The sequence below is a fragment of the Canis aureus genome, chromosome 5 (assembly GCF_053574225.1).
Source record: "Canis aureus isolate CA01 chromosome 5, VMU_Caureus_v.1.0, whole genome shotgun sequence".
Lineage (NCBI taxonomy): Eukaryota > Metazoa > Chordata > Mammalia > Carnivora > Canidae > Canis > Canis aureus.
This window is the reverse complement of record NC_135615.1, coordinates 2605481-2627470: the sequence shown is the minus strand read 5'-3', so window position 1 is coordinate 2627470 and position 21990 is coordinate 2605481. Positions and strand designations below refer to the sequence as shown.

Sequence of the window (21990 nt, the reverse complement as noted above, 5' to 3'; positions counted from 1 at the left end):
CTTTTTAGTATAATCCCATACTGTTTTAGAAAAGACAGTATTTTCTTAATGCTATGTAATATTATCAAAATCACTTTGTTTTGTAAATGAGGTTTCATGTTAGGCTTGTTTAAGTGAGGATCCAAGGAAAATTTACACAGTGCATTTGACACACACACATGCACCTATACATTATGATTTATTTATTGAAATTGGATTGTTTTTCCTGTGGTTTTTCTGTCTGGACTTTGCTGAATCCATCCCTGTGGCATCAGCTATGTTTCTCTATCCACTGTATTAGGTACAGGGTCTTGATTTGATTCTGGTTTTCTTTTTTCAATAGTAGTATCTCTAGGTGGTGGTGTATGGTTCAATCAGGAGATGCATAAAGTCTGGTTGTTTCTCCTTTTGCAATATTAGCAACATTGGTGATTGTTGCCTGGATGCATTATTTTTTTTATGTTGGCAACATGCTGGTATTCTGTCTTTCACTTATTACCTAGAATATTTCTATAAATAGAAATTTTTCCTTGTCATCTTGTTTGTGACCCTGTGGTACTGTTTGCATAGGAAAGACAGATCAAATGCTTAATTCCATTTCCTTCTTTGCCAGTTTTCAGAATAATGAGTTGGTTTTCTAGGCTAATGTCCTCCTAGTTTCTCTTTCCTTCCCCCCCCCTCAAAAAATGTGCCATTAAGAACTTAAAAACATTGACATAATTATTATTTCAATTTATTGCATTATTATTCTTATTGGTGCTCAGATTGCTATATTTGTAGTAGTGACACCAGTCTACATTCACTCCTGAATGCTTCTGGTAAGAGAGAGCATCCTTGCTTTTTGCAGTGATAATGTATTCCATGCTCATCTTATGTATTTTCTGCCTCAAACCTGGAATCAGGCATTTCTTTAAGCACTCTTATCCTGTTATTAGGAAAGTGTATTCAGAAATCACTATTTAGATACATTGTTTTTATTTTGCTAAGCTTAATAGTAAGTTAAAATCAGGAGCATCCTGGTCTAATTTCAGTTTTCAAAGTCATGCCTCAGAGTGTAGTGAATCTGTTCTTGATTATTTGAGAATTCGGGGTTTTAAACAAATTTTTGTCCCCTAGATTTATTGAGAAATAAGTGACATACTTCACTGTTTAAGGCATACAGTGTGATAATCTTTTTTTTTTTTTTTTTAAAGATTTTATTTATTTATTCATGATAGTCACACAGAGAGAGAGGCAGAGACACAGGCAGAAGGAGAAGCAGGCTCCATGCAGGAAGCCCAACGTGGGATTCGATCCCGGGTCTCCAGGATGGCGCCCTGGGCCAAAGACAGGCACTAAACCGCTGCGCCACCCAGGGATCCCTACAGTGTGATAATCTAATTTGCATATGTTACAAAATGATTACAGCAGGTTCAGCTAACATCCGTTTTCTCATATAGGTATAATAAAAGTAAATAAGGAAAGGGAAAAAGGAAAATCTTCTTGCTATGAGAAGTATTAAAATTTACTCTCTTACAAACTTGCCTGTATATTATACAGCAGTTAGCAACAGTCATCGTGCTGTACATTTGTATCTTCTAACTGAAAGTTTGTGCCTTTTGACCATCTTCCTCCAATTCCCCCTCCCTGAGGTTTTTAATTTTTGTATACCTTGCTTCTCTTTTTCAAATTGAAGTCTAGTTGACATACAGTGTTACATTTTGTTTCAGGTGTCCAGCACAGTGATTCCAGAGAAGTCTGTACATTATGATGTGCTCGCCATTAGAATAGCTGCTGTTTGTCAGCATACAGCACTGTTACAATACCATTGCCTACATTCCCTGTGCTGTGCCTTTTATGCCCTGGCTTATTCATTCCATACCTGAAGAGAGATGCATCTTTTTAAGGGCACAGATCAATCAGCATCTGCTCTCTATGCCAATTCCAGTGTTCCTTTATTTGGATTCTGATTAACTTTCTTGTAACTGTAAGACTGATGTTCCTAAGGGCACTTATGACCATGCATTTGCTGAAATCTTACTTGGCAAGTGTCAGGAGCACTGATGGGTGGATCTGCCTGGCCTTGAGTAGGAGCCAGAATATATGTCTACCACTGTGCTGCTGTTGGGAAGAGCACTTCAGAGGAATCCAGGGCATTTTTACGATGACAGGTAGCCAGTGTTTGTTTGCTTGCTTTCTTTTTTTGTTCAAGTAGTGAAGAAGATATGGCATCTCCATGAATGAGATATTTGTCCCTAGTGAAATTGAGTGGCCAGAAAATGGTGCCAAACTATTGTGATATTTTTAGTAGGCAAAGTGTGAGGGAATTTGGTCACAGCCTGGATTGCTGAGTTTTGGGGAGGTTTTTCCTAGTCTGGTATGTCTTAGCACAAGCTTGATCATCCTTGTGAGTGACATATGGCTCCAACGCTTATAGTCCACCACATCCTGGTGGTCTCACATTTTACATTTCTACCTGCCACAGTCAGCATCACAGGTGCTATCTGAAGTGGGATGCGTCATCATGGAAGTGTGAAAACGGAATATTAGAACTTTGCATACACTTTTAGTTTATTTTCTCACATTTTAAAATTTATCATTTTTTGTATGTGTTGAATAATGTCTATATTAGTGGAATTGAGCATGCATTTAAGTGATAAATAAAACCACTCTAGTGCTGCATGCTCAAGAAGTCTTTTCCGATTGTACTGTATTATCAAGAAAGAGTCGAGATACCAGACCTGTCTCCTGGCCGACTTCTCAGCAGCAGTCCTTCTCCTATTCTGCTTGCTGATACATGTCTTCCTTTTGTCCCAATGCTTTAAAAACTCTCAAAAGCTTCTCAATACTTTTTAGCATAAGTAAGAATAGTAGTGTGTTTTCTTAAGGTTTGTGAGAACTGTTTTGCGTCTGTCTTTTCAACCACATCCCTTTTGACCCTGTAACTAGCTTCCTTGGACAAGTTTCTTGTTTGGGTCCAGGCCTGCTTAGCTCTCAGCACCTTGTTTTCTCCATGTGTGGTAAAGCTGCTTCTCTCTCCTCATTGCACACCTGGCTAACCTCATGTTAGCCTTCAGGACTCTGCTGAGTAACGGTTTCTCAGATAGTTCTGCCCGGATTCCATAGATTTGCTGTGTGGTCCTGTAGTGCCTGGTACTTCTCATAAGTTCAGGAGCATAGGGAATGTGTCTGATTACATGACTGGTGTGCTGGTAAATGTTTTACAGCGGAATCGCTGAAACCAAAAAAAGATGTGGCTTTATAGCATTTGTCCATTTCCACTGTGTAAATACTCTCATAGTGGCCAATTTCAAGTTAATCCTATTACTGAATATAGAGTCTATAAGAAATGCATGGTAGTAGTACCCCGTTATAGGACATTTCTGCCAGACAGTTTGAATAGATGCATCATGAGCATAATGATAGAATGTAAAATAATTGCGAAGTGGAGTGTTTTGAGTATTTGTTAAGCTTTTTTTTTCTTTAAGATTTTATTTATTCATGAGACACACAGAGAGAGAGAGAGAGAGAGAGAGAGAGAGGCAGAGACACAGGCAGAGGGAGAAGCAGTCTCCTTTTAGGGGAGCCCAATGCAGGACTCGATCCCAGGACCCCAGGATCATGACCTGAGCCAAAGGCAGATGCTCAACCACTGAGCCAGTCAGATGTTCCTGTTATCTTTGTTTTTAATATAATTTATTTAATTGTAAGTTTCTATAATTTAATTTTGCATAATGACTCTAACAAGTAACTCTCAAAAATTTAAAACAATCTTTTCTCATGAAATGGTATGAACCATCTCTAGAAATCCTTTGGTGATGCACAGACAAGTCACATTTTTTGAATTGATTAGAAACAGTGGCATGGGTAGGTATGCTAAGTAGTTATTGTATATAATTTTAATCTTGATGAGGTGCTTGGAGCAATTTTGAGATAGGGCAGGGAGGAGGGAGAACTTTAAAGGTGGATAAATCTCTTGATTACCTGTATTGGGTAAGACACCAACTAGATTGGGTAAAGGGGGTAAGAGAATGTTTAGATTCTGACCAAGATTGTATTAAAAATGTGTATAACCACCCTCTCCCCCTTAGCTTATTTTCACATTATTCTTGGCATTTATTTTTGTATCATATCTATGCCTGTATATGTGTGAAAACGTAAAGAAAACCTGTGCTGTGACTTTCTATCTTCCTAAATCCTTTCTGATGGTCATCCTTTACAGGACATACAGAAGCAGAGCTGGTGATGCACTCAGTGTCATATGTTCCCAGGGGTATGCCTCAGCCTCTCAAATTTTAACCCAATGAGAAGTAAAGGAAGCATTCTTTTTCTCTTTGGTCTTTTCTAGTGACTTAGCTGTCATCTAAAAATATTTAATGTGTATTTTTGATATTTTAACTGGGTAAATGTATTTTGAGATAGAGCCAGCCCTCTGATACGCAGTATGTTCTTAATAAGTCCATGATTAACTCATTAAGATACTGAATACTATTTCTTTTCAAAAGGATTTTCTGTTTTCTCCTGTTTTTGCAAGTACAAAAAGACTGTGGCTTGTCAAATCATCATTTAATCCTTGTAAAGATCCTCCACTTAGGTTGTGATAATTTTTATCCATAATTTTATTTTATTTTTATCCATAATTTGCTTTAGAGAGTATGTGAGATTTTTTTTGACATTCGAGATTTCAAAGACTTGAAAGATTTGATCTCTCTCTCTCTCTCTCTCTCTTTTTACCCCTTGATAAAAGGAAGACCATGTTCAGTCCCAAACCTGTTTTGGAATGTATGATACATAATTAGAAGACTTGCTTAGAATAAATAAATTCCCATTAATTAATTTCTTCAACATACACTGAGCAGTCTTAAGTTCTAGACATGTTACAATGAATCATTTTTGTATATCCTGTTAATTTTGGTACTTTAAAGCTTACTCACTTTTGTATAAATATGTAGTTGATACTCTATAGACCCAATAACATATAAACTCCATTATCTAGTAGATACAGGTCTATGTAGATCTCTAAGATAGCAGTAACAACAGTAATTAATAAAAATAGAGAATTATGCAAAAGGAAAATGTAAGTTGAAGTTGAAAATGAAGACAGAGGTAAAGGAAATTTTATGTATTTGTACTGTGTATCTATTCCATCTATCACATTGTATTCCTGGCCACAAAACTTTGTGTTTGCTTCCCGGCAGCTAAGGTGTAAAGAGAAATAAGAAAAATCTTTGTAATATTCCTTCCTTACCACCTCTCCCGACCAACACAAGCTCTGTCAGATTCCTGGCAGATATACACAATTTTAGTCCTGGATCTACCTATGAGATTCTTTTAGGATTTACTCTTCTTATTTTTCTTGGAATGTCCATACTATCTAAATTTTCTTTGAGCTGATTACATGTCATGCAGGATAGCTTATTTCTGTGGAAGCATGATGATGTCCACTGTTGTGAATAGAGAGTAAGAGAATCTAGAGAGTAAGATAAAAAGCAAAAAAGAAAACAAATATAAGTGAATTGAAGTTAATTTCAGAAGAATGAACTCACCGTCATATGTGCTATTTCTTGAAATTTGTTTTTAAAATATCAGTTTATTCTGTTATAACTTACATGCTTGCATTATAACAGCTTTTATATGAGAACAAGTACATATAAAAAAGAGGAAATATGCAAATGCAAGTAGATATCTAAGACCACTCCAGTGGGGCACCTGATTCATGAAAGCATTAGCATGGGTTTGCTGGAGTTCAACGGCAGATGATTGTCTCTGAGGAATGAATTATAATATATTAATCTTGCTTGGATAGACAAGATAGAGAAAAAAATGAACATATTCTTTCTTGGAAGCCCCATTTTTCTATTCTTTTCATTCACCAATCATTGAGAGGTAAATTATTAGAAAAACACTTCAGTGATGTTTGTTACTGAAGCTACTAAATTGGTAGTTTTGCCTGAATTACTTGATCAATTCAACCTAAGTTCCTAAATTGACTAAGCATTTGACAAGACAGTTTTGGAGAAAATACAGACTATTTATTTCACAGGATTGTAGTGACAGGTTGTATGAAAGTATAGATTAAGGGCATCCAGCACATTTCTGTGAATCCAAGTAAATGTTCCTGACATAGACACAAGAGCAAATGTCATGATGGTTACAAAAGCTGATGTAAAACTTAGACATTTTAATACCCATGGAGTAGGACATTTCCAATATTATTTTCTAAAGGCTAACTGTCAGAGTTTAGGTCCTCTAAAGAAAAAGTTTTAAAATGGCCTAGGATACAGTATTTATTTTTATAAGCAATGTTTCTAGACAGTATAGCCTTTCTATATTTCATTCCTGAAAATCAAAAACTGTTAGGGCTGAAGAGGTTTTTAATGCATAGTCTTCTTGTTATAGGTGAGGAAACCAAAGCCAAGTGAAAATATGGAGAGCCCAGTGCTGTTTTAATGTGTGTTTTGAAATAATGTTGTTTACTGTTTGAATTAAAACCTAAGCATATATGAACTTTATCATATTGGTGGCCCATGGACACACTTTCTCCTGCCCCCCCCCCCCCCTTTCTGGGATGACTCTTCTTTTATATGTAGAATTCATATATGGTAACATTTGTAGAGAAAACTAAGGAGACATATTAGAAATCTGTACTAATGCAGATAAATTTTATAAAATCAAACAAGATTGATTACCATCCCTTCTTAATTCAGAGCAAAGGAAAGGGAATCTAATTTTTCTATTTTTCCACACCTCGTTTGCTGTAATGAAAATGGCATTCTGCTTTGAATCACTCTCAATGAAATGATTTTCAATATTGTTGTCTTTGTGACATTTTGACAATTAAAATGTATTTCTCAAGCCTACTGGAAATGCTGCAGTGCTTTTTCTTGTTTTCATTTTTTTCCCACTGGCATGTATCTGTGCTTGTTGCCTAGGAAACTACTATTGGGTTGAATTTTGTTTGCTTGGTTGTCAGGCTGTCAGAGTTATGGATAAAGTTTTTGGCTTTATATTTGTAAAAGTGGAATAAGTATTAGAAACATTTTATCCATATTAAAGTGCTTTATCGCCTCAATTTAAAAAAGTACAGTTTCATTTTCTTAAAATAATAGAGGATTTTTCCTCTTGATTATTATTAGTAGGATCTGAATGGTCACAGTGGGTTAGTTCCAAATATAGCACTTTAATAAAAAATTCTTATGTAAATATTTTTTTACTTCTTTTGGGAGTCATGGACATATATTATGATTCCTAAAATGTGCAAATATAAACATTAAAATATTGCCTTAAAAACCCAATGAGATCTTATAAAATGCAGATTATTTGCCTTAAGTCTGATAAATTGAAAAGTTATTCTCTGTATTAACCTTGAAGTTAAAAAGAAATTAACATTAAAAGGAAGCAGTAGAATTGCCTCATCTTATTCTTTTTAGTGATTAAAAATTAATAAAATTGAGAATGTAAAAATAATGATAAATTATATTTTTATTCAGCTGAATTCAGTGTCCTACAAAATTGTTGAATACTTAAAAATCTTTAGGGGCATCTGGGTGGTGTAGTCAGATAAGTATCTGACTCTTGGTTTAGGCTCAGTTCATGATCTCTGGGTTGTGAGAGCAAGCCCCATGTTGGGCTCCCCACTCAGTGCAGAGTCTGCTTGAGATTCTCTGCCCCTCCCTCTCTGCTCATGCTTATGTTGTCTCTCTGTCTCTAAAAATAAATACATAAATCTTTTAAAAATACTTTAAAAAATACAGAGATATTTGTGTTTGTACGCAGTGATAGCCACAAACTCTGCGTGGCTGTTGAATCCTCGAAATGAGGCAGCAGTGACCAAGGAACTGAATTTAACCAAACAAGATAGCTTGTGGCTGCTGTATTTGATATCACAGATAGAGGCTTTGCTACACACCAGGGCATCATCTGGAAGCTTGGCCCACAATCTTAGGCCCACCCTGCATCTACTGAATCAGAATCTATATTTTTAACAAGATCACTTAGCCTTGATATGCAGTACTTTCCAGTCTAGCCAGAGCAATGATTCCCAGTTTTGGCTGCATATTCGAATTGCCTAGAGAGCTTGTAAAAGTCCCTGGGCCATATTCTAGACCTCATTTTCAGTATTTCTTCGTGGGGGCCTGAGAACCAGCATTATTTGCAGATTATTTTAATGAACAGTGTAGATCTAAAACCACTGGTATAACTCAAAGGGTGTATGCCTAAGTGTGCGGTGAGGATGGGGGAGATCTTTTGGTACTACCTGGATTTCGGACCTTCTGTTAAGGTCAAATATAGGAGAGGAATAGGTAGGAGAGAGAGTTAATTCTTAATGAGTGCTCATATGTTAGCCTATTTGATGGATATAGAGCCTATCCTAAATTGACTAAGTATTAGAAAAGACTCTTAACTAATGGAATATGAAACATTAAATTTTACTCTCTCCTCCCCCCACTATGATGTACCCTTTTTCAATGTGCCACTATTCACTCAAATTCCCTAAAAATAAATTGTGATGAAGTTAAAAGCTTCAGTTGTTTGCCAGTCTTAGTGAATGGAAACTTGTGTCATTCTTAAATTTTTTCATGACCTTTCTTTTTACCAGTGGTGGGTGATTGCAAAGGCCCCAGCATCTGATGAGTCATTGACTTCTTAGCAGTGACTCTCCTCTCAGCTCTGAGGTTCAGTGTGGGTGAATTCAGGTAATATGCATTAACTGCTGGCTCATGGTGAGATGACCATGAGGTAGATGTCGGAGAGAAAATTGCAAATACATCAGAGCTCATAGGCACATTCTCCCACACAGTCCTGAGAACTTGAATCCTCAAGTTCTTGGTCTTTGAGGATTTCATCCTTTCTGGAGAGGAGCGTGTTCTCTGTGGCCTGAGTATTGAGGCTTGGATTTTGTCTCTACTACTCACTATTGGGTAACTTTAACTAGGATATCTTACCCCTGCAATACCAACTTCCCCACCAAAAAAATGCAAATAATAATAAAACCTATTTTGTAGCCTTGTTCTGACGTACAGTTAGTATATTAAAGTTCTTTTTTTTTTAAAGTTATTTATTTATTTATTCATGAGAGACACAGAGAGGCAGAGACACAGGCAGAGGGAGAAGCAGGCTCCACGCAGGGAGCCCGATGTGTGACTCGATCCCGGGTCTCCAGGATCACGCCCTGGGCGGAAGGCCGCGCTAAACCGCTGAGCCATCCAGGCTGCCCGTATATTAAAGTTCTTAGCACATACATGACCCCTAGTAAATGCTCAATATATGTTAGTTGTTATAAACTTAATTGGTTTATTATAAATGTTCAGGATGTGTTTATTTTTACATTTACTCTTTCCTTGAATGGATTAGATTAGCTATGAAAGATCTCTGCACTTTGAAGGTAATATATACAGACATGTAGCCATATGTTCCAGAACCATGAAGTCTTATCACTGCCTTGGAGCAACCAGTTGGTGCCAAATGGCTTTATTAATAACCAGTATATACAAGGCTCTGTGGTAAGGAATTAATTTGAAACTTGAACCCTCAAGACAGAAAAGTGGATAATGAGCTAATTGAATACTTTTAAAGTGCTCCTGTCATACTCCCCAGTATCAAATAGCATTTCTTCAACTTCCAGTGGCCCCTGATCCTTTGCTCTGTTTCTTTTGTCTTCGTGGTGCTGTCTTGTGACATCATCTATACCTGTTTATCCATTGCTCTTCTCTGATCACTAACAGTAAAATCATTGAGGGGTTATCTGCTGCCAGCAACTAAAAGAATGCCTGGGAAATAGTAGGAGAAACTCAAGAGATACTTGTCTTCAATGAGTGACCTTTGGTACATGCTTATGTAATCTTTAGTTAAGTACCATGAAGATTCAAGTTCGAGATGAAATTTAATGTAGAGACTCTAATGGAGGTTTAATGCCTGAGAATTAAGAGAAAGATTGCCCTTGTGAGGAAGTTGATGATGGTTAATGTGTTAGTGAAATAAGTATAAAAATGTGATAAAATAGGGGGGCTTCAAGTGTGCATCCTTATGTAACAGAAAACAGGCTAATGAAATGAGTGAATCTCCAATCTCCAGTGAGGGGGAAAATATGACACTTTTTATAGTATTTGGATAAAGGTTATAATAATAAAGGAATGAGAGAATAATGCTTATCCAAAGTTAACTTGACAGTTCTTGAGGTACTTGAATCCTTAATAAAATAACAGAAGACGAATATCCAAGGAGAAGGACATTTAGAGACCATCTTAAATGCAATCAATAATCAACATCCATTTTTGAAAGATTACTTGTCAGATGAAGTTGATAATTTCAAAATTTAATTACATGATTGTTGACCTAGATTGGTAAAATGATAGGAGGGACTTGATACAGATACACGTATGAAATTATATGTGAAGAATTAATTTAGATTTGCTTGTACTCACATATTCTCTTAGGGGAATAAACGTTGCACGAAGGATAATCAAAGTTAATAATAATAAAAAAAACAAAACCAACAACAAGAAAAAACACCCTAATATGTTGTTGGAATTTCTAGCTGCAGAGTTTTTTTTTTTTACCAATATGTGAAGCAGCAATTCTTTGAACTGTTTGAGCAAAAAACTTTTTTTTTTTTTTTTTTTTAATCTCTGGCCATCCAAAATTTGTTTCTTCTTTGCTAAAAAGATTGCCCTTACAAATTTTAAGACAGTCAAAGTGAAAAGGATAGAGATACAATAACAGTTTAACAAATTTTTCCTAAGTGCTTTCTACTGGGCTGGGAAGTAAGGGTATAATTTCTAAACATAATGAGGTCTCTTTGTTGGTTCATCTAGGTCTATCTCCCTTGCTTTATCTTTCCCGTGATGCATCTTTAATTCTATAGCCATACTGAATGTTTTGTAGTCCTTTTAATTCTCTAGAATTTAGGTGTCTGGCCTTTGCCTCTGCAGTTTTCTCTGGCTCCATGTCTTCTTTTTTTCTCTTTATCCCACTGGCCAAACATCAGCACCTCCATTCCAACAAAACAGACAAACCAAAAACTTTAGCCTTGATGTCCTGTGTGTTCACTTCTTTGTTGTTGTTGTTTTTAAGATTTTATTTATCAATGAGAGACAGAGAGAAAGAGGCAGAGACACAGGCAGAGGGAGAAGCAGGCCCCCTTCAGGGAGTCTGATGCAGGACTCAATCCCAAGACCCAGGGATCACGCCCTGAGCCGAAGGCAGACACTCAGCCACTGAGCCACTCAGGCGTCCCCGTCCCCACTTCTTTGTTGATTCAGCAAATGTTTGTGAAAGGATGTGACACTGTGCTAACGGAGAGGCAGATCCTAAAAGTTCTGATGATTGTGTGGCAAGTACAATAATAGGAACAGGCAGACCATAAGAGGAACACCTCACTCATGAGGAATTGGTCAGAGGCTTTCTAAGAGAGGAGGTCCAAAGAGAATCTAAAAGGACAATAGGGAGAATGTAGCTGTTCCTTCTCTCCTGAAGTCTTTGCTGATGTTCTTAAAATTAAGTGCCCCTCTTGGGTGTGTTGATAGTGCTCTGTTCCTCTCTTGAAGTGCCACGATCACACTATGAAACGCTGGATAATCTGCCTTCTCCACGGCACTGCGGACTCCAAAGGGCAGAGGCCAGGTCTGTGCCGCACACCTGGAGACCCACTCTGGGGGTGTTGCTCAAAAATAGGCATCGGTAAAGAGAAGGAGATTTATGGTGCTCTTTGCCAAAAGCTGTATTAGTGGGCCAGTTGGTGGGGGGAGCTAAATAATAGTGGGTTGAAGACGAAGGGAGAGATGGAGCAGCCACCTCTTTTTTTCTAGAAGATTGCTTATCAAGATCCCTCATGGACCTTAACCTCTAGTTGGGGTTGTTGGACATATGGAAATAGAGGGCACATATCCTACTCCACACAGTCCTGAGAGGGAGAACATTATGTGTGATGATAACATGGAAGTCCCCCTCCCCCCACCTTTTTCTTCTTTTATCATCTCTCAATATTTTGTTCATGTTTGAAGGAAAGTAGCTCGCTCTTGCCTGCTTGTGTGCTCTAAGCTGCACTTCTTGCGGTCTTTATCTTTCTCTCATTGTTTCATTTTCTAGCTCATTCTCTTGCTCTCAACTCCAGTCCCCTCATTGCTCATTGAGGTATTTTTCTGAACATACAAAAAGAATCCAGAAAAATGTTCCATGATATTCTCCCAAACAAAGTCTTTGGTGCCAGCTGCTCTCCCTATGGTTATTGTCATCTGGGCACCTTGTGTATCACTCTTCTTCTTCTTCTTCTTTTTTTTTTTTTAAGATTTTATTTATTTATTCATGAGAGAGAGAGAGAGAGAGAGAGGCAGACAGAGACATAGGCGGAGGGAGAAGCAGGCTCCATGCAGGGAGCCGGACATGGGACTTGATCCCGGGTCACCAGGATCACACCCCGGGCCGAAGGTGGCACTAAACCTCTGAGCCACCTGGGCTGCCCTGTGTATCACTCTTCTTACCTTTACTTTATTCCTCTACTAACATCTTTTTATCACTGGGCAGGTGCTGGTTTCTTAGAGTATTTGTTGCCTTTTGAATGTTCAAAGCGGGATTCACTTGGAGTGTCCCTCCCCCCCCCCCCCCCCCCACACACACACACAATAAATGACTCTTTAAAACCTTTGGCTCTGTAGTCATTAATTTTTAGAATCTCTAGAATAGTAGTGTCTCATCGATGCTCACATGGGTTTGTTGAAGTTGCCAGACATTATACATGCCATCGCAAAACAAAAAAGGTACACCAAAGTTAGATAAAAGGAAAAAGATCACCCTTATGAAGCTTTGCTTTCTCTACCCTTTGGGCTGGCCCTACACTCCCTGATGGGCTTCTGGCAGGTGCTCAGGGTTCTGGCATAACTAGCCATCTTCTCTGAGCTGTAATGCTTTAGCAAAGAATGTGGAGACACTCAGCGTTTATATACAGGATTCAGTAGCCAGTGCCTATTTTTATAAGCAGCTGTTTATTTACGACTGGCTTGGCCCTACCCTCTCCTCCAGGAAGCAGAGAGGCAAAAGTGAAAGGCTTTTTATCTCCACCCCCTGTTTCTTCCACGCCATTACCGTTCTTCCCTCCCCCTGCACATGATCTAGGGAACCCCTGGATGACATCTTTAAGCATTCGCAAGTTTTTTGTTCCTGACTGATGCATTTTAGCTAACTTAAAACAATTGTACATCCTGCACATGTGTGTGTGTGTGTGTGTGTGTGTGTGTGTGTGTGTTGGGGAAGGGCACGTGGGCAGCTCCAGTGATGGGGTGCATCCTTGCCCTCTGGTGATGTAGCTGGCTGGAGCATTAGAAATGCAAGGTGCAGGGAGAAGGGGCAGAGGAGTCCCCCATGTGTCTCCGGCTGCACAGCCTGGCCACGCGGTAAGGGCCACCTAACAGATGGCAGGACTCGGGGTCCCTGCCCCTAGTTTGAGCCTGGGTCTGGCAGGGGGTGCTGAGGCCACACAGGGGGACAGTGGACAGGTCTTGCTCTCAGGCTCCTTTCCTGCCCAGCGTGGTTTGCTGGGAGTTGTGTCCCTGCACCGAGAGTCACTCTCCCCTTACCCCGCCCTGGTAGAAGCCTCACTGATACTCGAGCCCCTGGTGCTTTTCCTTCATTTTGCATATATTTCTCAACAGTCCTTCCCTTAGATTTTCCTCAGTTAGCCCTTGCTGAATCAGCCAACTATTTGCATCTGGGACATCAACACAGGATCTGATGGAGGTGAGGAGTTAGGCCATCGGAACACAGGGCATGCAGATAGGATGGAGGCAGATGCGGGCGTTGGACCGGCCACTGTGTGCACAGTGGGCACTGCAAGGAGAGGAGTCTAGGAAATGGTGCTAGAGGAATTCCTGATGTCCTGATTGCTGCAGCCCTTGACACTGAGATGTCTCTCCTGGGATTTTCTGTTTAACTCTTGGAAGGGGTTTTTTGTTCTGTTTTGTTTTTGTTTTGTTAAATTGGGATAATGGTGGAATCACATGCAGTTGTAAGAAGTAATACAGAGAGATTTGTTTTGTTTTTTTTTTTTTTTTTAAGATTTTATTTATTTATTCATGAGAGACACACAGAGGCAGAGGGAGAGGCAGGCTCCTCGCAGGGAGCCCCATGTGGCATTCAGTCCCGAGACCCCGGGATCACACCCTGAGCCAAAGGTAGGCACTCACCCACTGAGCCACCTAGGCATCCCAGAGAGATTCTTTTATATTTCCCTCAATGGTAAGGTTTTACAGAACTGTAGTATTATATCACACCAATATGAACATTGATACAATCCACCTATCTTATTCAGATTTTCCCACTTTTACTCATGGGAGTATTTGGAGGGTTTTAGATCAGAGTGGTTATATTATCAGTCTGAATAAGAATTCTGATGTTACAAATGTAATATGCCTCAGAAAAATTCATTGGTTTTTCTTTCACGATGTTCATATGGCATTGGTGTTCTTTCCCCTCCTTCTAAGTGTCTAAGAGGCAGTGGGACCATTGAAAATGTCCTGTTGTCTATAGAAATGTGTTTTAAACTCAGCCTTTCCCCCCAAATCACCTGTTCTCTCCAGTGAAGTAAGTGTAAGCATGTAGTGGATTTGATATGCCTCAGTTCTCTGGGAGAGCAGTGTGCTAATTTCCAAATTGCACAGAACAGGGAGTCAATTAACAGGTACTCTGGGTACAGCTGAGTCACCCAGGAGCAGGATGACCTGTGACCCAGCCTTCTCCTACCTCTCTGGGCCTCCGTGTACTCAGCTATGAATGTGATATTTCATTTTATTTCTAGGGCACCTTCCAGCTATGGTGTTCTTTACTTATTGCTTATACTTATAAAAAGAAAGTTAATAGCAGGATGATAAAACTCATTTTATATCCTTGTGAGTTATTCACTGTGTTTTAGAACTTATCTTGTGCTTTGCCTTCCACATGTTTCTTCCAAGGATTTCACCTCAGTCAGTGGAACACCAAGAAGTACCTTTATAAAAAGGGAAACATATATTGGAAGGTCAACTTTGCAATATTGATGACAGGTTTTTTATCCTCATGGCATGTGTTAATAACTAGGTTCTTCTCACTGTGAGGTATGTCTTTAGAAAATGTGTAATTGCCCTGAAGATCGGGGAGATGGTCTTCATTTTGCATGAAGAGTAATTATGCTGTTTGCATCGTAAGTTCTAATAGGACACGTGTAACTGCATATTATTTTTAGATTTGATTAAATACCTCACCGGCTTATGCCTATCTTCTTGGAAAAGGTTTATTCATTGCCTTGAGTGGTTAAATAATTTAGAAATTACTAGAAGAATGAAAGAAGAGAAGCGAATGGGAAAGCTGATTAGGAGTAGGGATGTGATATTTAACAGTTAAAAATGTATGTATCTGCCATTTTAGTATTTGCTCTAATTCATTATTAGATTTGCCATTTTCCACTTATTTAAAAAGGACCTTACCTAGAGAGGGAAATCAATATTTACAGTGCATTAAGTGACACAGAGAATTTGAAATCTTGTGATGAGGGTTTATTGCACTCTTCAAAGGAATGCACACATCAAACAGTCTTCACTATCGTCCTGGACCCAGTGACATCGCATCAGTCCCTCTGTGCTCCAGCCAGCAGCTTAATTATTGAAGATCCTCGTCTTTGAATTTTCTTTTTAATATTTCAGAGGATATACTTAGAAATCTATATACTAAATAAATCAGAAGATTACAAGGAAAGTTTTATTATCATGTTTGTAAATGCATTGATTTTCCTAAAATTGAGCATGAGGAATTATAATAATAATGACCAAATTACCTTAAACAAGAAGATTCTATTATTTCTAATTACTGTAAAGAACACAGATTACATCAGATTATTAGAATGGTGAAATAGGCCATGGGCAAACCATAGAGGAAAAAGCTATATTTGGGGCAGCCCCGGTGGCACAGCGGTTTAGTGCCGCCTGTAGCCCGGGGCGTGATCCTGGAGACCCTGGATCAAGTCCCACGTCAGGCTGTCTGCATGGAGCCTGCTTCTCCCTCTGCCTGTGTCTCTGCCTCTCATTCTCACTCTGTGTCTCTATGAATAAATAAATAAAATCTTAAAAAAAAAAAAGCTGTATTTGTATTATATTCTTCTGAGGCCAAGACAAAATAGCATTCTTTGTTCAATGTATGTTTTATCAGGACCGTGAAAGATGGGAAACCTGTCAGATGGACCAGGCAGTTGTGTTTCATGATTCATTCTGTTGAGAAGGTCAGATGTTTATAGTGATCTCCTTTAGAATCAGGTTCAACTTGTCTAAAGACCACATGCCATTTGTGGCTACTTCTACACCATTACCTACAACTCGTGTATTTTTGTTCTCCTATGTTGCTTGTAATACTTTCACCCGTTTAGAGGCACCTGATAGTGGCTTTTGATACTACTTTGAAATACTTTTATATTTTTTCTGTTTCATTTTTTATAAATTGTTATATGTTCTGTTAGGATGAGGTTTGGTAGGTGGTCACTAATACGGTGTATAAACACATGTAGAGTCACAAATTTTTTTTTTAGCATGAAAAATTTCTGACCCCAATAGTGCAGTCTTTGTTTTTATAGGTTAGGAGATTTAGGCCTGAAGAGGGGAGTATTTGGAGGGACATGCCAGACTGCCAACCAGTCTAGACCAGAGGTTTGTTGTTGTTGTTTTTTTTAAAGAATTTATTTATTTATTCAGAGAGAGAGAGAGAGAGAGAGAGAGGCAGGCAGAGACACAGGCAGAGGGAGAAGCAGGCACAATGCAGGAAGCCCGAGGTGGGACTCGATCCCGGGTCTCCAGGATCACACCCTGGGTTGAAGGTGGTGCTAAACCGCTGAGCCACCTGGGCTACCCTAGACCAGAGGTTTTTAATGTGTGGTCTTTGGGTCCTTGGGAACCATCATTTCAAGGAGGTTGTTAGGGCAAGAGTATTTTTCATAGTATTACCAGAATATATGTTGTGTTTTTCACTGGGTTGATAATCTGCACCAAGAGTGCTCAGGTACTAGGGGTAAAATGCAGGCCTCTTGACACAAATCAGGACATTGACACCAATGTATTCTTTACCCAACACATTCACACTTAAAAACACAAGCCATTTCCATCTGCTATCCTTGATAAAGCAGCAAAAATGATTGTTTTTATTAAGTACTGACCTTTTGAGTATGCAGTTTAATATTTTGTGTGATTAAAATGGTAGGTAGGCATAAAGTACTTGTGCATATTGAGGATCAGCGGTTGTCTTGAGGAAAATGTCTACGCACTAGTTTGCGTTGTAAGTGGAGCCAGCCCTTTTTTAGTGGAACAATATATTTTTGACTCTTTCTTTTTTTCTTTTAATTTTTTTTGGAAAAGGGACAGAAAACTGTGGTTCTTCAGACTTTGGTGTCTGGCAGAGTTTCTAGAAAATGAGTGAAGTGAATTGTTCTACATGGCAAATAACAGTTTTTATTGCCAAAGAAAACACGCAAACCTTCTAGTGAATATTCTATTTTGGAAAACATAAATCCTCCTACCACCTAATGACTCTTTCTCAGGAAATGGGTAGTTATATTCACATATTTGATTTTCTTATATGAAGAAATATATCAACTTTTTAAAGAGCGGTATAAGCCAATGATATATTCCAAATAGCTAATGGTACAGAATTTTTTCATGAGTAAAAGATTCAAAGTGCAAGACAGACAAGTAGATTTTAATGTACAAAGAATGAGAAGCTTACATTCCATATTGCAGCAAACCTTTGAGAAGCTCTCATTTGTCAAATTTGGTATGGTATCAATGAAGAGTATCTACAGTTCTGGAAAGATTATTAAAATACTATTCTAGCTAAATATTTATGGAGTTCTTTTTTTCTTTGTATACTTGTCATGTTGCAGCACATTGAAATTAGAAGCAGGGATGAGATCCAAATGTCATCTATCAAGCAAAATGTAAAACAATGCTACTCTCCCACTAAATCCCAGCTTTGTTTTGTAAAATAGAATTTTCTAAAATTCTGTTGTTTACCTTAACATGTAATGGGTTTATTATTGTTAAGTTAAAAATGAATTAAGGAATAAATATTTAAATTGTTTTCATTTCCACTTCTAATTCGGTAAATATCCTTAGCTCTAACCCACACAAACAAAAGCTCTTCGGGGTCCTCAGTAAATTTTAGAGTTAAGTAATCCTGAGATCAAAATTTGAGAAGCACTGGTCTAGGCTGGACTCCTTTGGGGCATACTTTATTATCTTATACGTTGTTACATGTTGTACTTCTGCTTAACCAGTAGGTTTTTCTTTCTTTAACATTTCTGAAATTGGGATGGCTTTTTAAATCTATATGTATAATGTAATCTTTCTTTATCTCTCCAATATCAGATCTTGCTAAATTAGATAAAATCAGTGTATGATTTCTCAGTGTATATAATTCTACTTAGAAAACAACAAAAATTTTTCCTTTTACAAAGATGAGAATACCATTTATATCTCCAAGTAGCTAGAAATGGAATTTGCTTTCTGGTGAATTGCTAATTAATAGCACTAATTTCATGATTAGGGTAGTGAGTCAGCACTGACCCAGGCGCCAGCATATTATTCTTGAGCTCCTCATGTCATCTTGCTGAGCCCCAGCTTACTCATCTACGAAGTGACTCACATGTGTCTCTGTTGTGACTAATGTAGAGGAAAAAAAGAGACTCTGATCATTCCAAGTTAAATCAGTGGTTCTAATACAAGCTTACTTAGGTGTGTGTGTGTGGAAACTGGATAAAGATGCCTTATAATTTTGAGGCAACCATAAAACCAAGAAGAAATTATAAACAATACAAATGCAAATTTCACCCTCAAGTGCGAGGTATTGCTGAGTCTGAATCACAGGCACCGTGAATGTAGACCAGTGCTGTGTGGCACGGGGTCTTTGTATTTGGACCTAGTGATGCTGCTGGTGTGCACTGGGATGATTCAGTTCTTTTCGATTCAGTGCATTGAATTGCAAGAAAACCTTGATTTCAAGATCATTATGGTATCATTTGGCATTCTTTTAAAAAGAGCACATTGTTTACTTTTTTAAATTGAGTTCTGTTCTTTCCTCAACGGCCTGGTACTCAGATCACCTTCCTGAATGTGACAGTGGAGAGAAATGTCATGAGGCACTTTCAAATTGCATAAGGGTACTTGGTTACTAGGTAGTATGAGTGAAAGATCCAGGATATCACTAAAATGAAAATGGAATGAGATGAAAACAAAGTTTAATGTGTGAAGAACTGACAGAAAGGGCTGCCTAGTATCACATCTCCTGGGACGCCCTTCACGCTGCAGTGCCCCACATCTACCCAGAAGGGACAGCCCACAGGGTCTGCAGTCCTCGCTGTGATTTATCTCCCTTTTAATCTCCCCTTTCCCCCCACAATCTGCAATTTCAAGAGTTACAGATACAAAGGGTAAAAGGCTAGTTATTTTTGTCTGTTTCAGACTAACAGATTAACACAGTGATCATCTCCCATCAGAAGATGCATCTTGTATGCAATTATTTCTTCTGGGAAAAATTTTCAAAAGCAGGCATAGGAAGATAATTTGTCTCTGCAAATCCAGTGAAATTAAATCGTTCCTGAATTTATTTTGGGGTTAAATGTACTTTTATGTGATTGTTTTATTGTGGTCATGATGAGCATCTCTGAGTAGTGCTTCTTTCAGACTTCCACACAGATGCACACATACACACTCACATGTGTATGCATACGCACGCGAGCGTGCGCGCACACACACACACAAACTGAAATGTGCAGAGTTCCTTAACAACTAAATAATTAACTGCCCAGTAATTGGAAAGCAACAGAACTCATATCCAAGAGGTGGTATTATTATTGGCCAGAACTATTTTATTCTTTCCTCTCCTTTTTTTGCTTTTCTGCTAACTTTTTTTTTTTTTTAAAGATTTTATTTATTTATTCATAAGAGACACACAGAGAGAGAGGGGCAGAGACACAGGCAGAGGGAGAAGCAGGCTCCACGCAGAGAGCCTGACGTGTGGGACTCGATCCTGGGTCTCCAGGATCACGCCCTGGGCTGCAGGCGGCGCTAAACCGCTGCGCCACCGGGGCTGCCCTCTGCTAACATTTTTGATTTGATGAATCTGGAAGCAGTTTTATTATTGGAGAGGGAAGTCTTTTTTATAGTAAGAGCATTGTAGTATTAACACACATCTTTTGGATTTTGGATTTCACTACCTTTATCCTAACATGTCGTTTTCAGACATTACTTTTGAAAAAATATAATGCTTTTTTGTATTTATAGATATGCCTCTTCATGTCCGACGAAGCAGTGACCCAGCTTTAATTGGCCTTTCAACTTCCATCAGTGACACTAATTTTTCTTCTGAAGAGCCTTCACGGAAGAACCCCACACGTTGGTCAACAACAGCTGGCTTTCTGAAGCAAAACACTGCTGGCAGCCCTAAAACCTGTGACAGAAAGGTAACCATTTCTGTTCTGTGTCTTCGTATCAATGATGAATGTCAACTGCTGACTGGACCCCTTGCTTCTACCATATCTTTACGACAGCCCTTTGTCTGTGTGCTTGGCAACTTCTACATCAGAGCTTATTCCTATTTTATATTGCTTTGCATTTTATGACAAAATTCATGCCATATATTTATTTACGTATCCATTTTTTGAAAAGGTAATATACTTAGGATTAAAAATAAAAGCTTTCAACATGAAATATATACATGTAAAGTCCTCTCCCACTTTATCTCCAAGTCACCCTGTTTCTCTTCAGGGGCAATGCCCTTATTACCTTTTGTATGTTCTCACAAAGGTATTTGACACATGTGTAAGCAAATATTCATATTGGCTTATGAGGTACATTAAAGAAATTATAGCATTACAGCTCTTTCAGGATGAAAGTAGAATCCATCGTCTAATTACTCTTCTGAGGGATGCCTGAGTGGCTCAGTGGTTGAGCATCTGCCTTCAGCTCAGGTGCTGATCCCGGGGTCCTGGGATCGAGTCCCTCAAGGGGCTCCTTGTGGGGAGCCTGCTTCTCCTTCTGTCTATGTCTCTGCCTCCCTTTCTGTCTCTCTCATGAATAAATAAATAAAATCTTAAAAAAGATAATTACTCTTGATAATTTTTCCTTCCTATAGAAGGAAGTATCCTTCCTAGTCTTAATAAAATTTTCTTTGAGCTAATTTGTTTCAGTCCATGACCTAATTTATTTAGTCTGAAAAAATAAACTTTAGTCTACTCTTTCAATTTGTTTCTCAGTGCACTTTGTCGTATATTCCTGTAGAACCCTTATCATCCCATCTTGTCGTACCTCTAACCTTTTACTCAATGAGCTTTAAGCTCTGTTTGTCATTTTCACTGCTGAATCTATAGTCTCAGTAAACATCTATTGAATGAATTAATAAATATATTTTTCAATGCAGACCGTAATTGAGCACCATGTGTATTAAAGAATGTTGAACTATACTAATTACATATTAATATTAAAGTGAATATAGGTTGATATCTGCTTGCTTTATCCTTTGCCTCTATGTAGAAGTACCTATTTTAAATTTTTTTAATTTGTTGCATTTCTATAAACTCTCCTTTGTAGTAGTTCATTTAAGGGGAAAAAAAACATAGAGCACCTAGAAAAGAATCTACTGGAGAAAACAGTGTATTTTCATCTCTGATTTTTTTGATTAGGAATTTAACTAAAGGCTCACTTTTCTGAAAGATTTCATTATGTATTTGATGAGGAATCACACTGGAGTATCTTCTCATTGAGATTGGCTTGTAATTTTAGAATATTTGATCATTAAGTAGATTATCCAGAGAAGCAGAATCCAATTTATGAATAAGCCTCATGATAGTTAATTGGTGTTCAGAATAGATTTAATTTACATGGGTATTTAGAAGTGGATAGACAAGTCAAGTTGGTAGTTAAAAAAAAATGCATTATTTAAAAAGGTTTTCAGTAGTTTCAGGATAGTGGGTCAGAAGTCCTTGAGGTAATCAGGGTTTCTACTTTTTTTCATATCATAGGGATTTCCCCT

At 38.2% G+C, this 21990-nt stretch overlaps 1 protein-coding gene across 26 annotated transcripts in view; it reads left to right on the top strand.

Moving 5' to 3' along the window:
- Positions 1-21990, top strand: part of PARD3 (par-3 family cell polarity regulator) — a 648392-nt gene that overhangs the window by 282499 nt on the left and 343903 nt on the right. For all 26 annotated transcript variants that reach the window (XM_077896592.1, XM_077896595.1, XM_077896596.1 and 23 more), the window contains one exon: positions 20244-20422. In XM_077896592.1, the coding sequence (XP_077752718.1) occupies positions 20244-20422 (179 nt within the window). The remainder of the gene's footprint in view (positions 1-20243; positions 20423-21990) is intronic.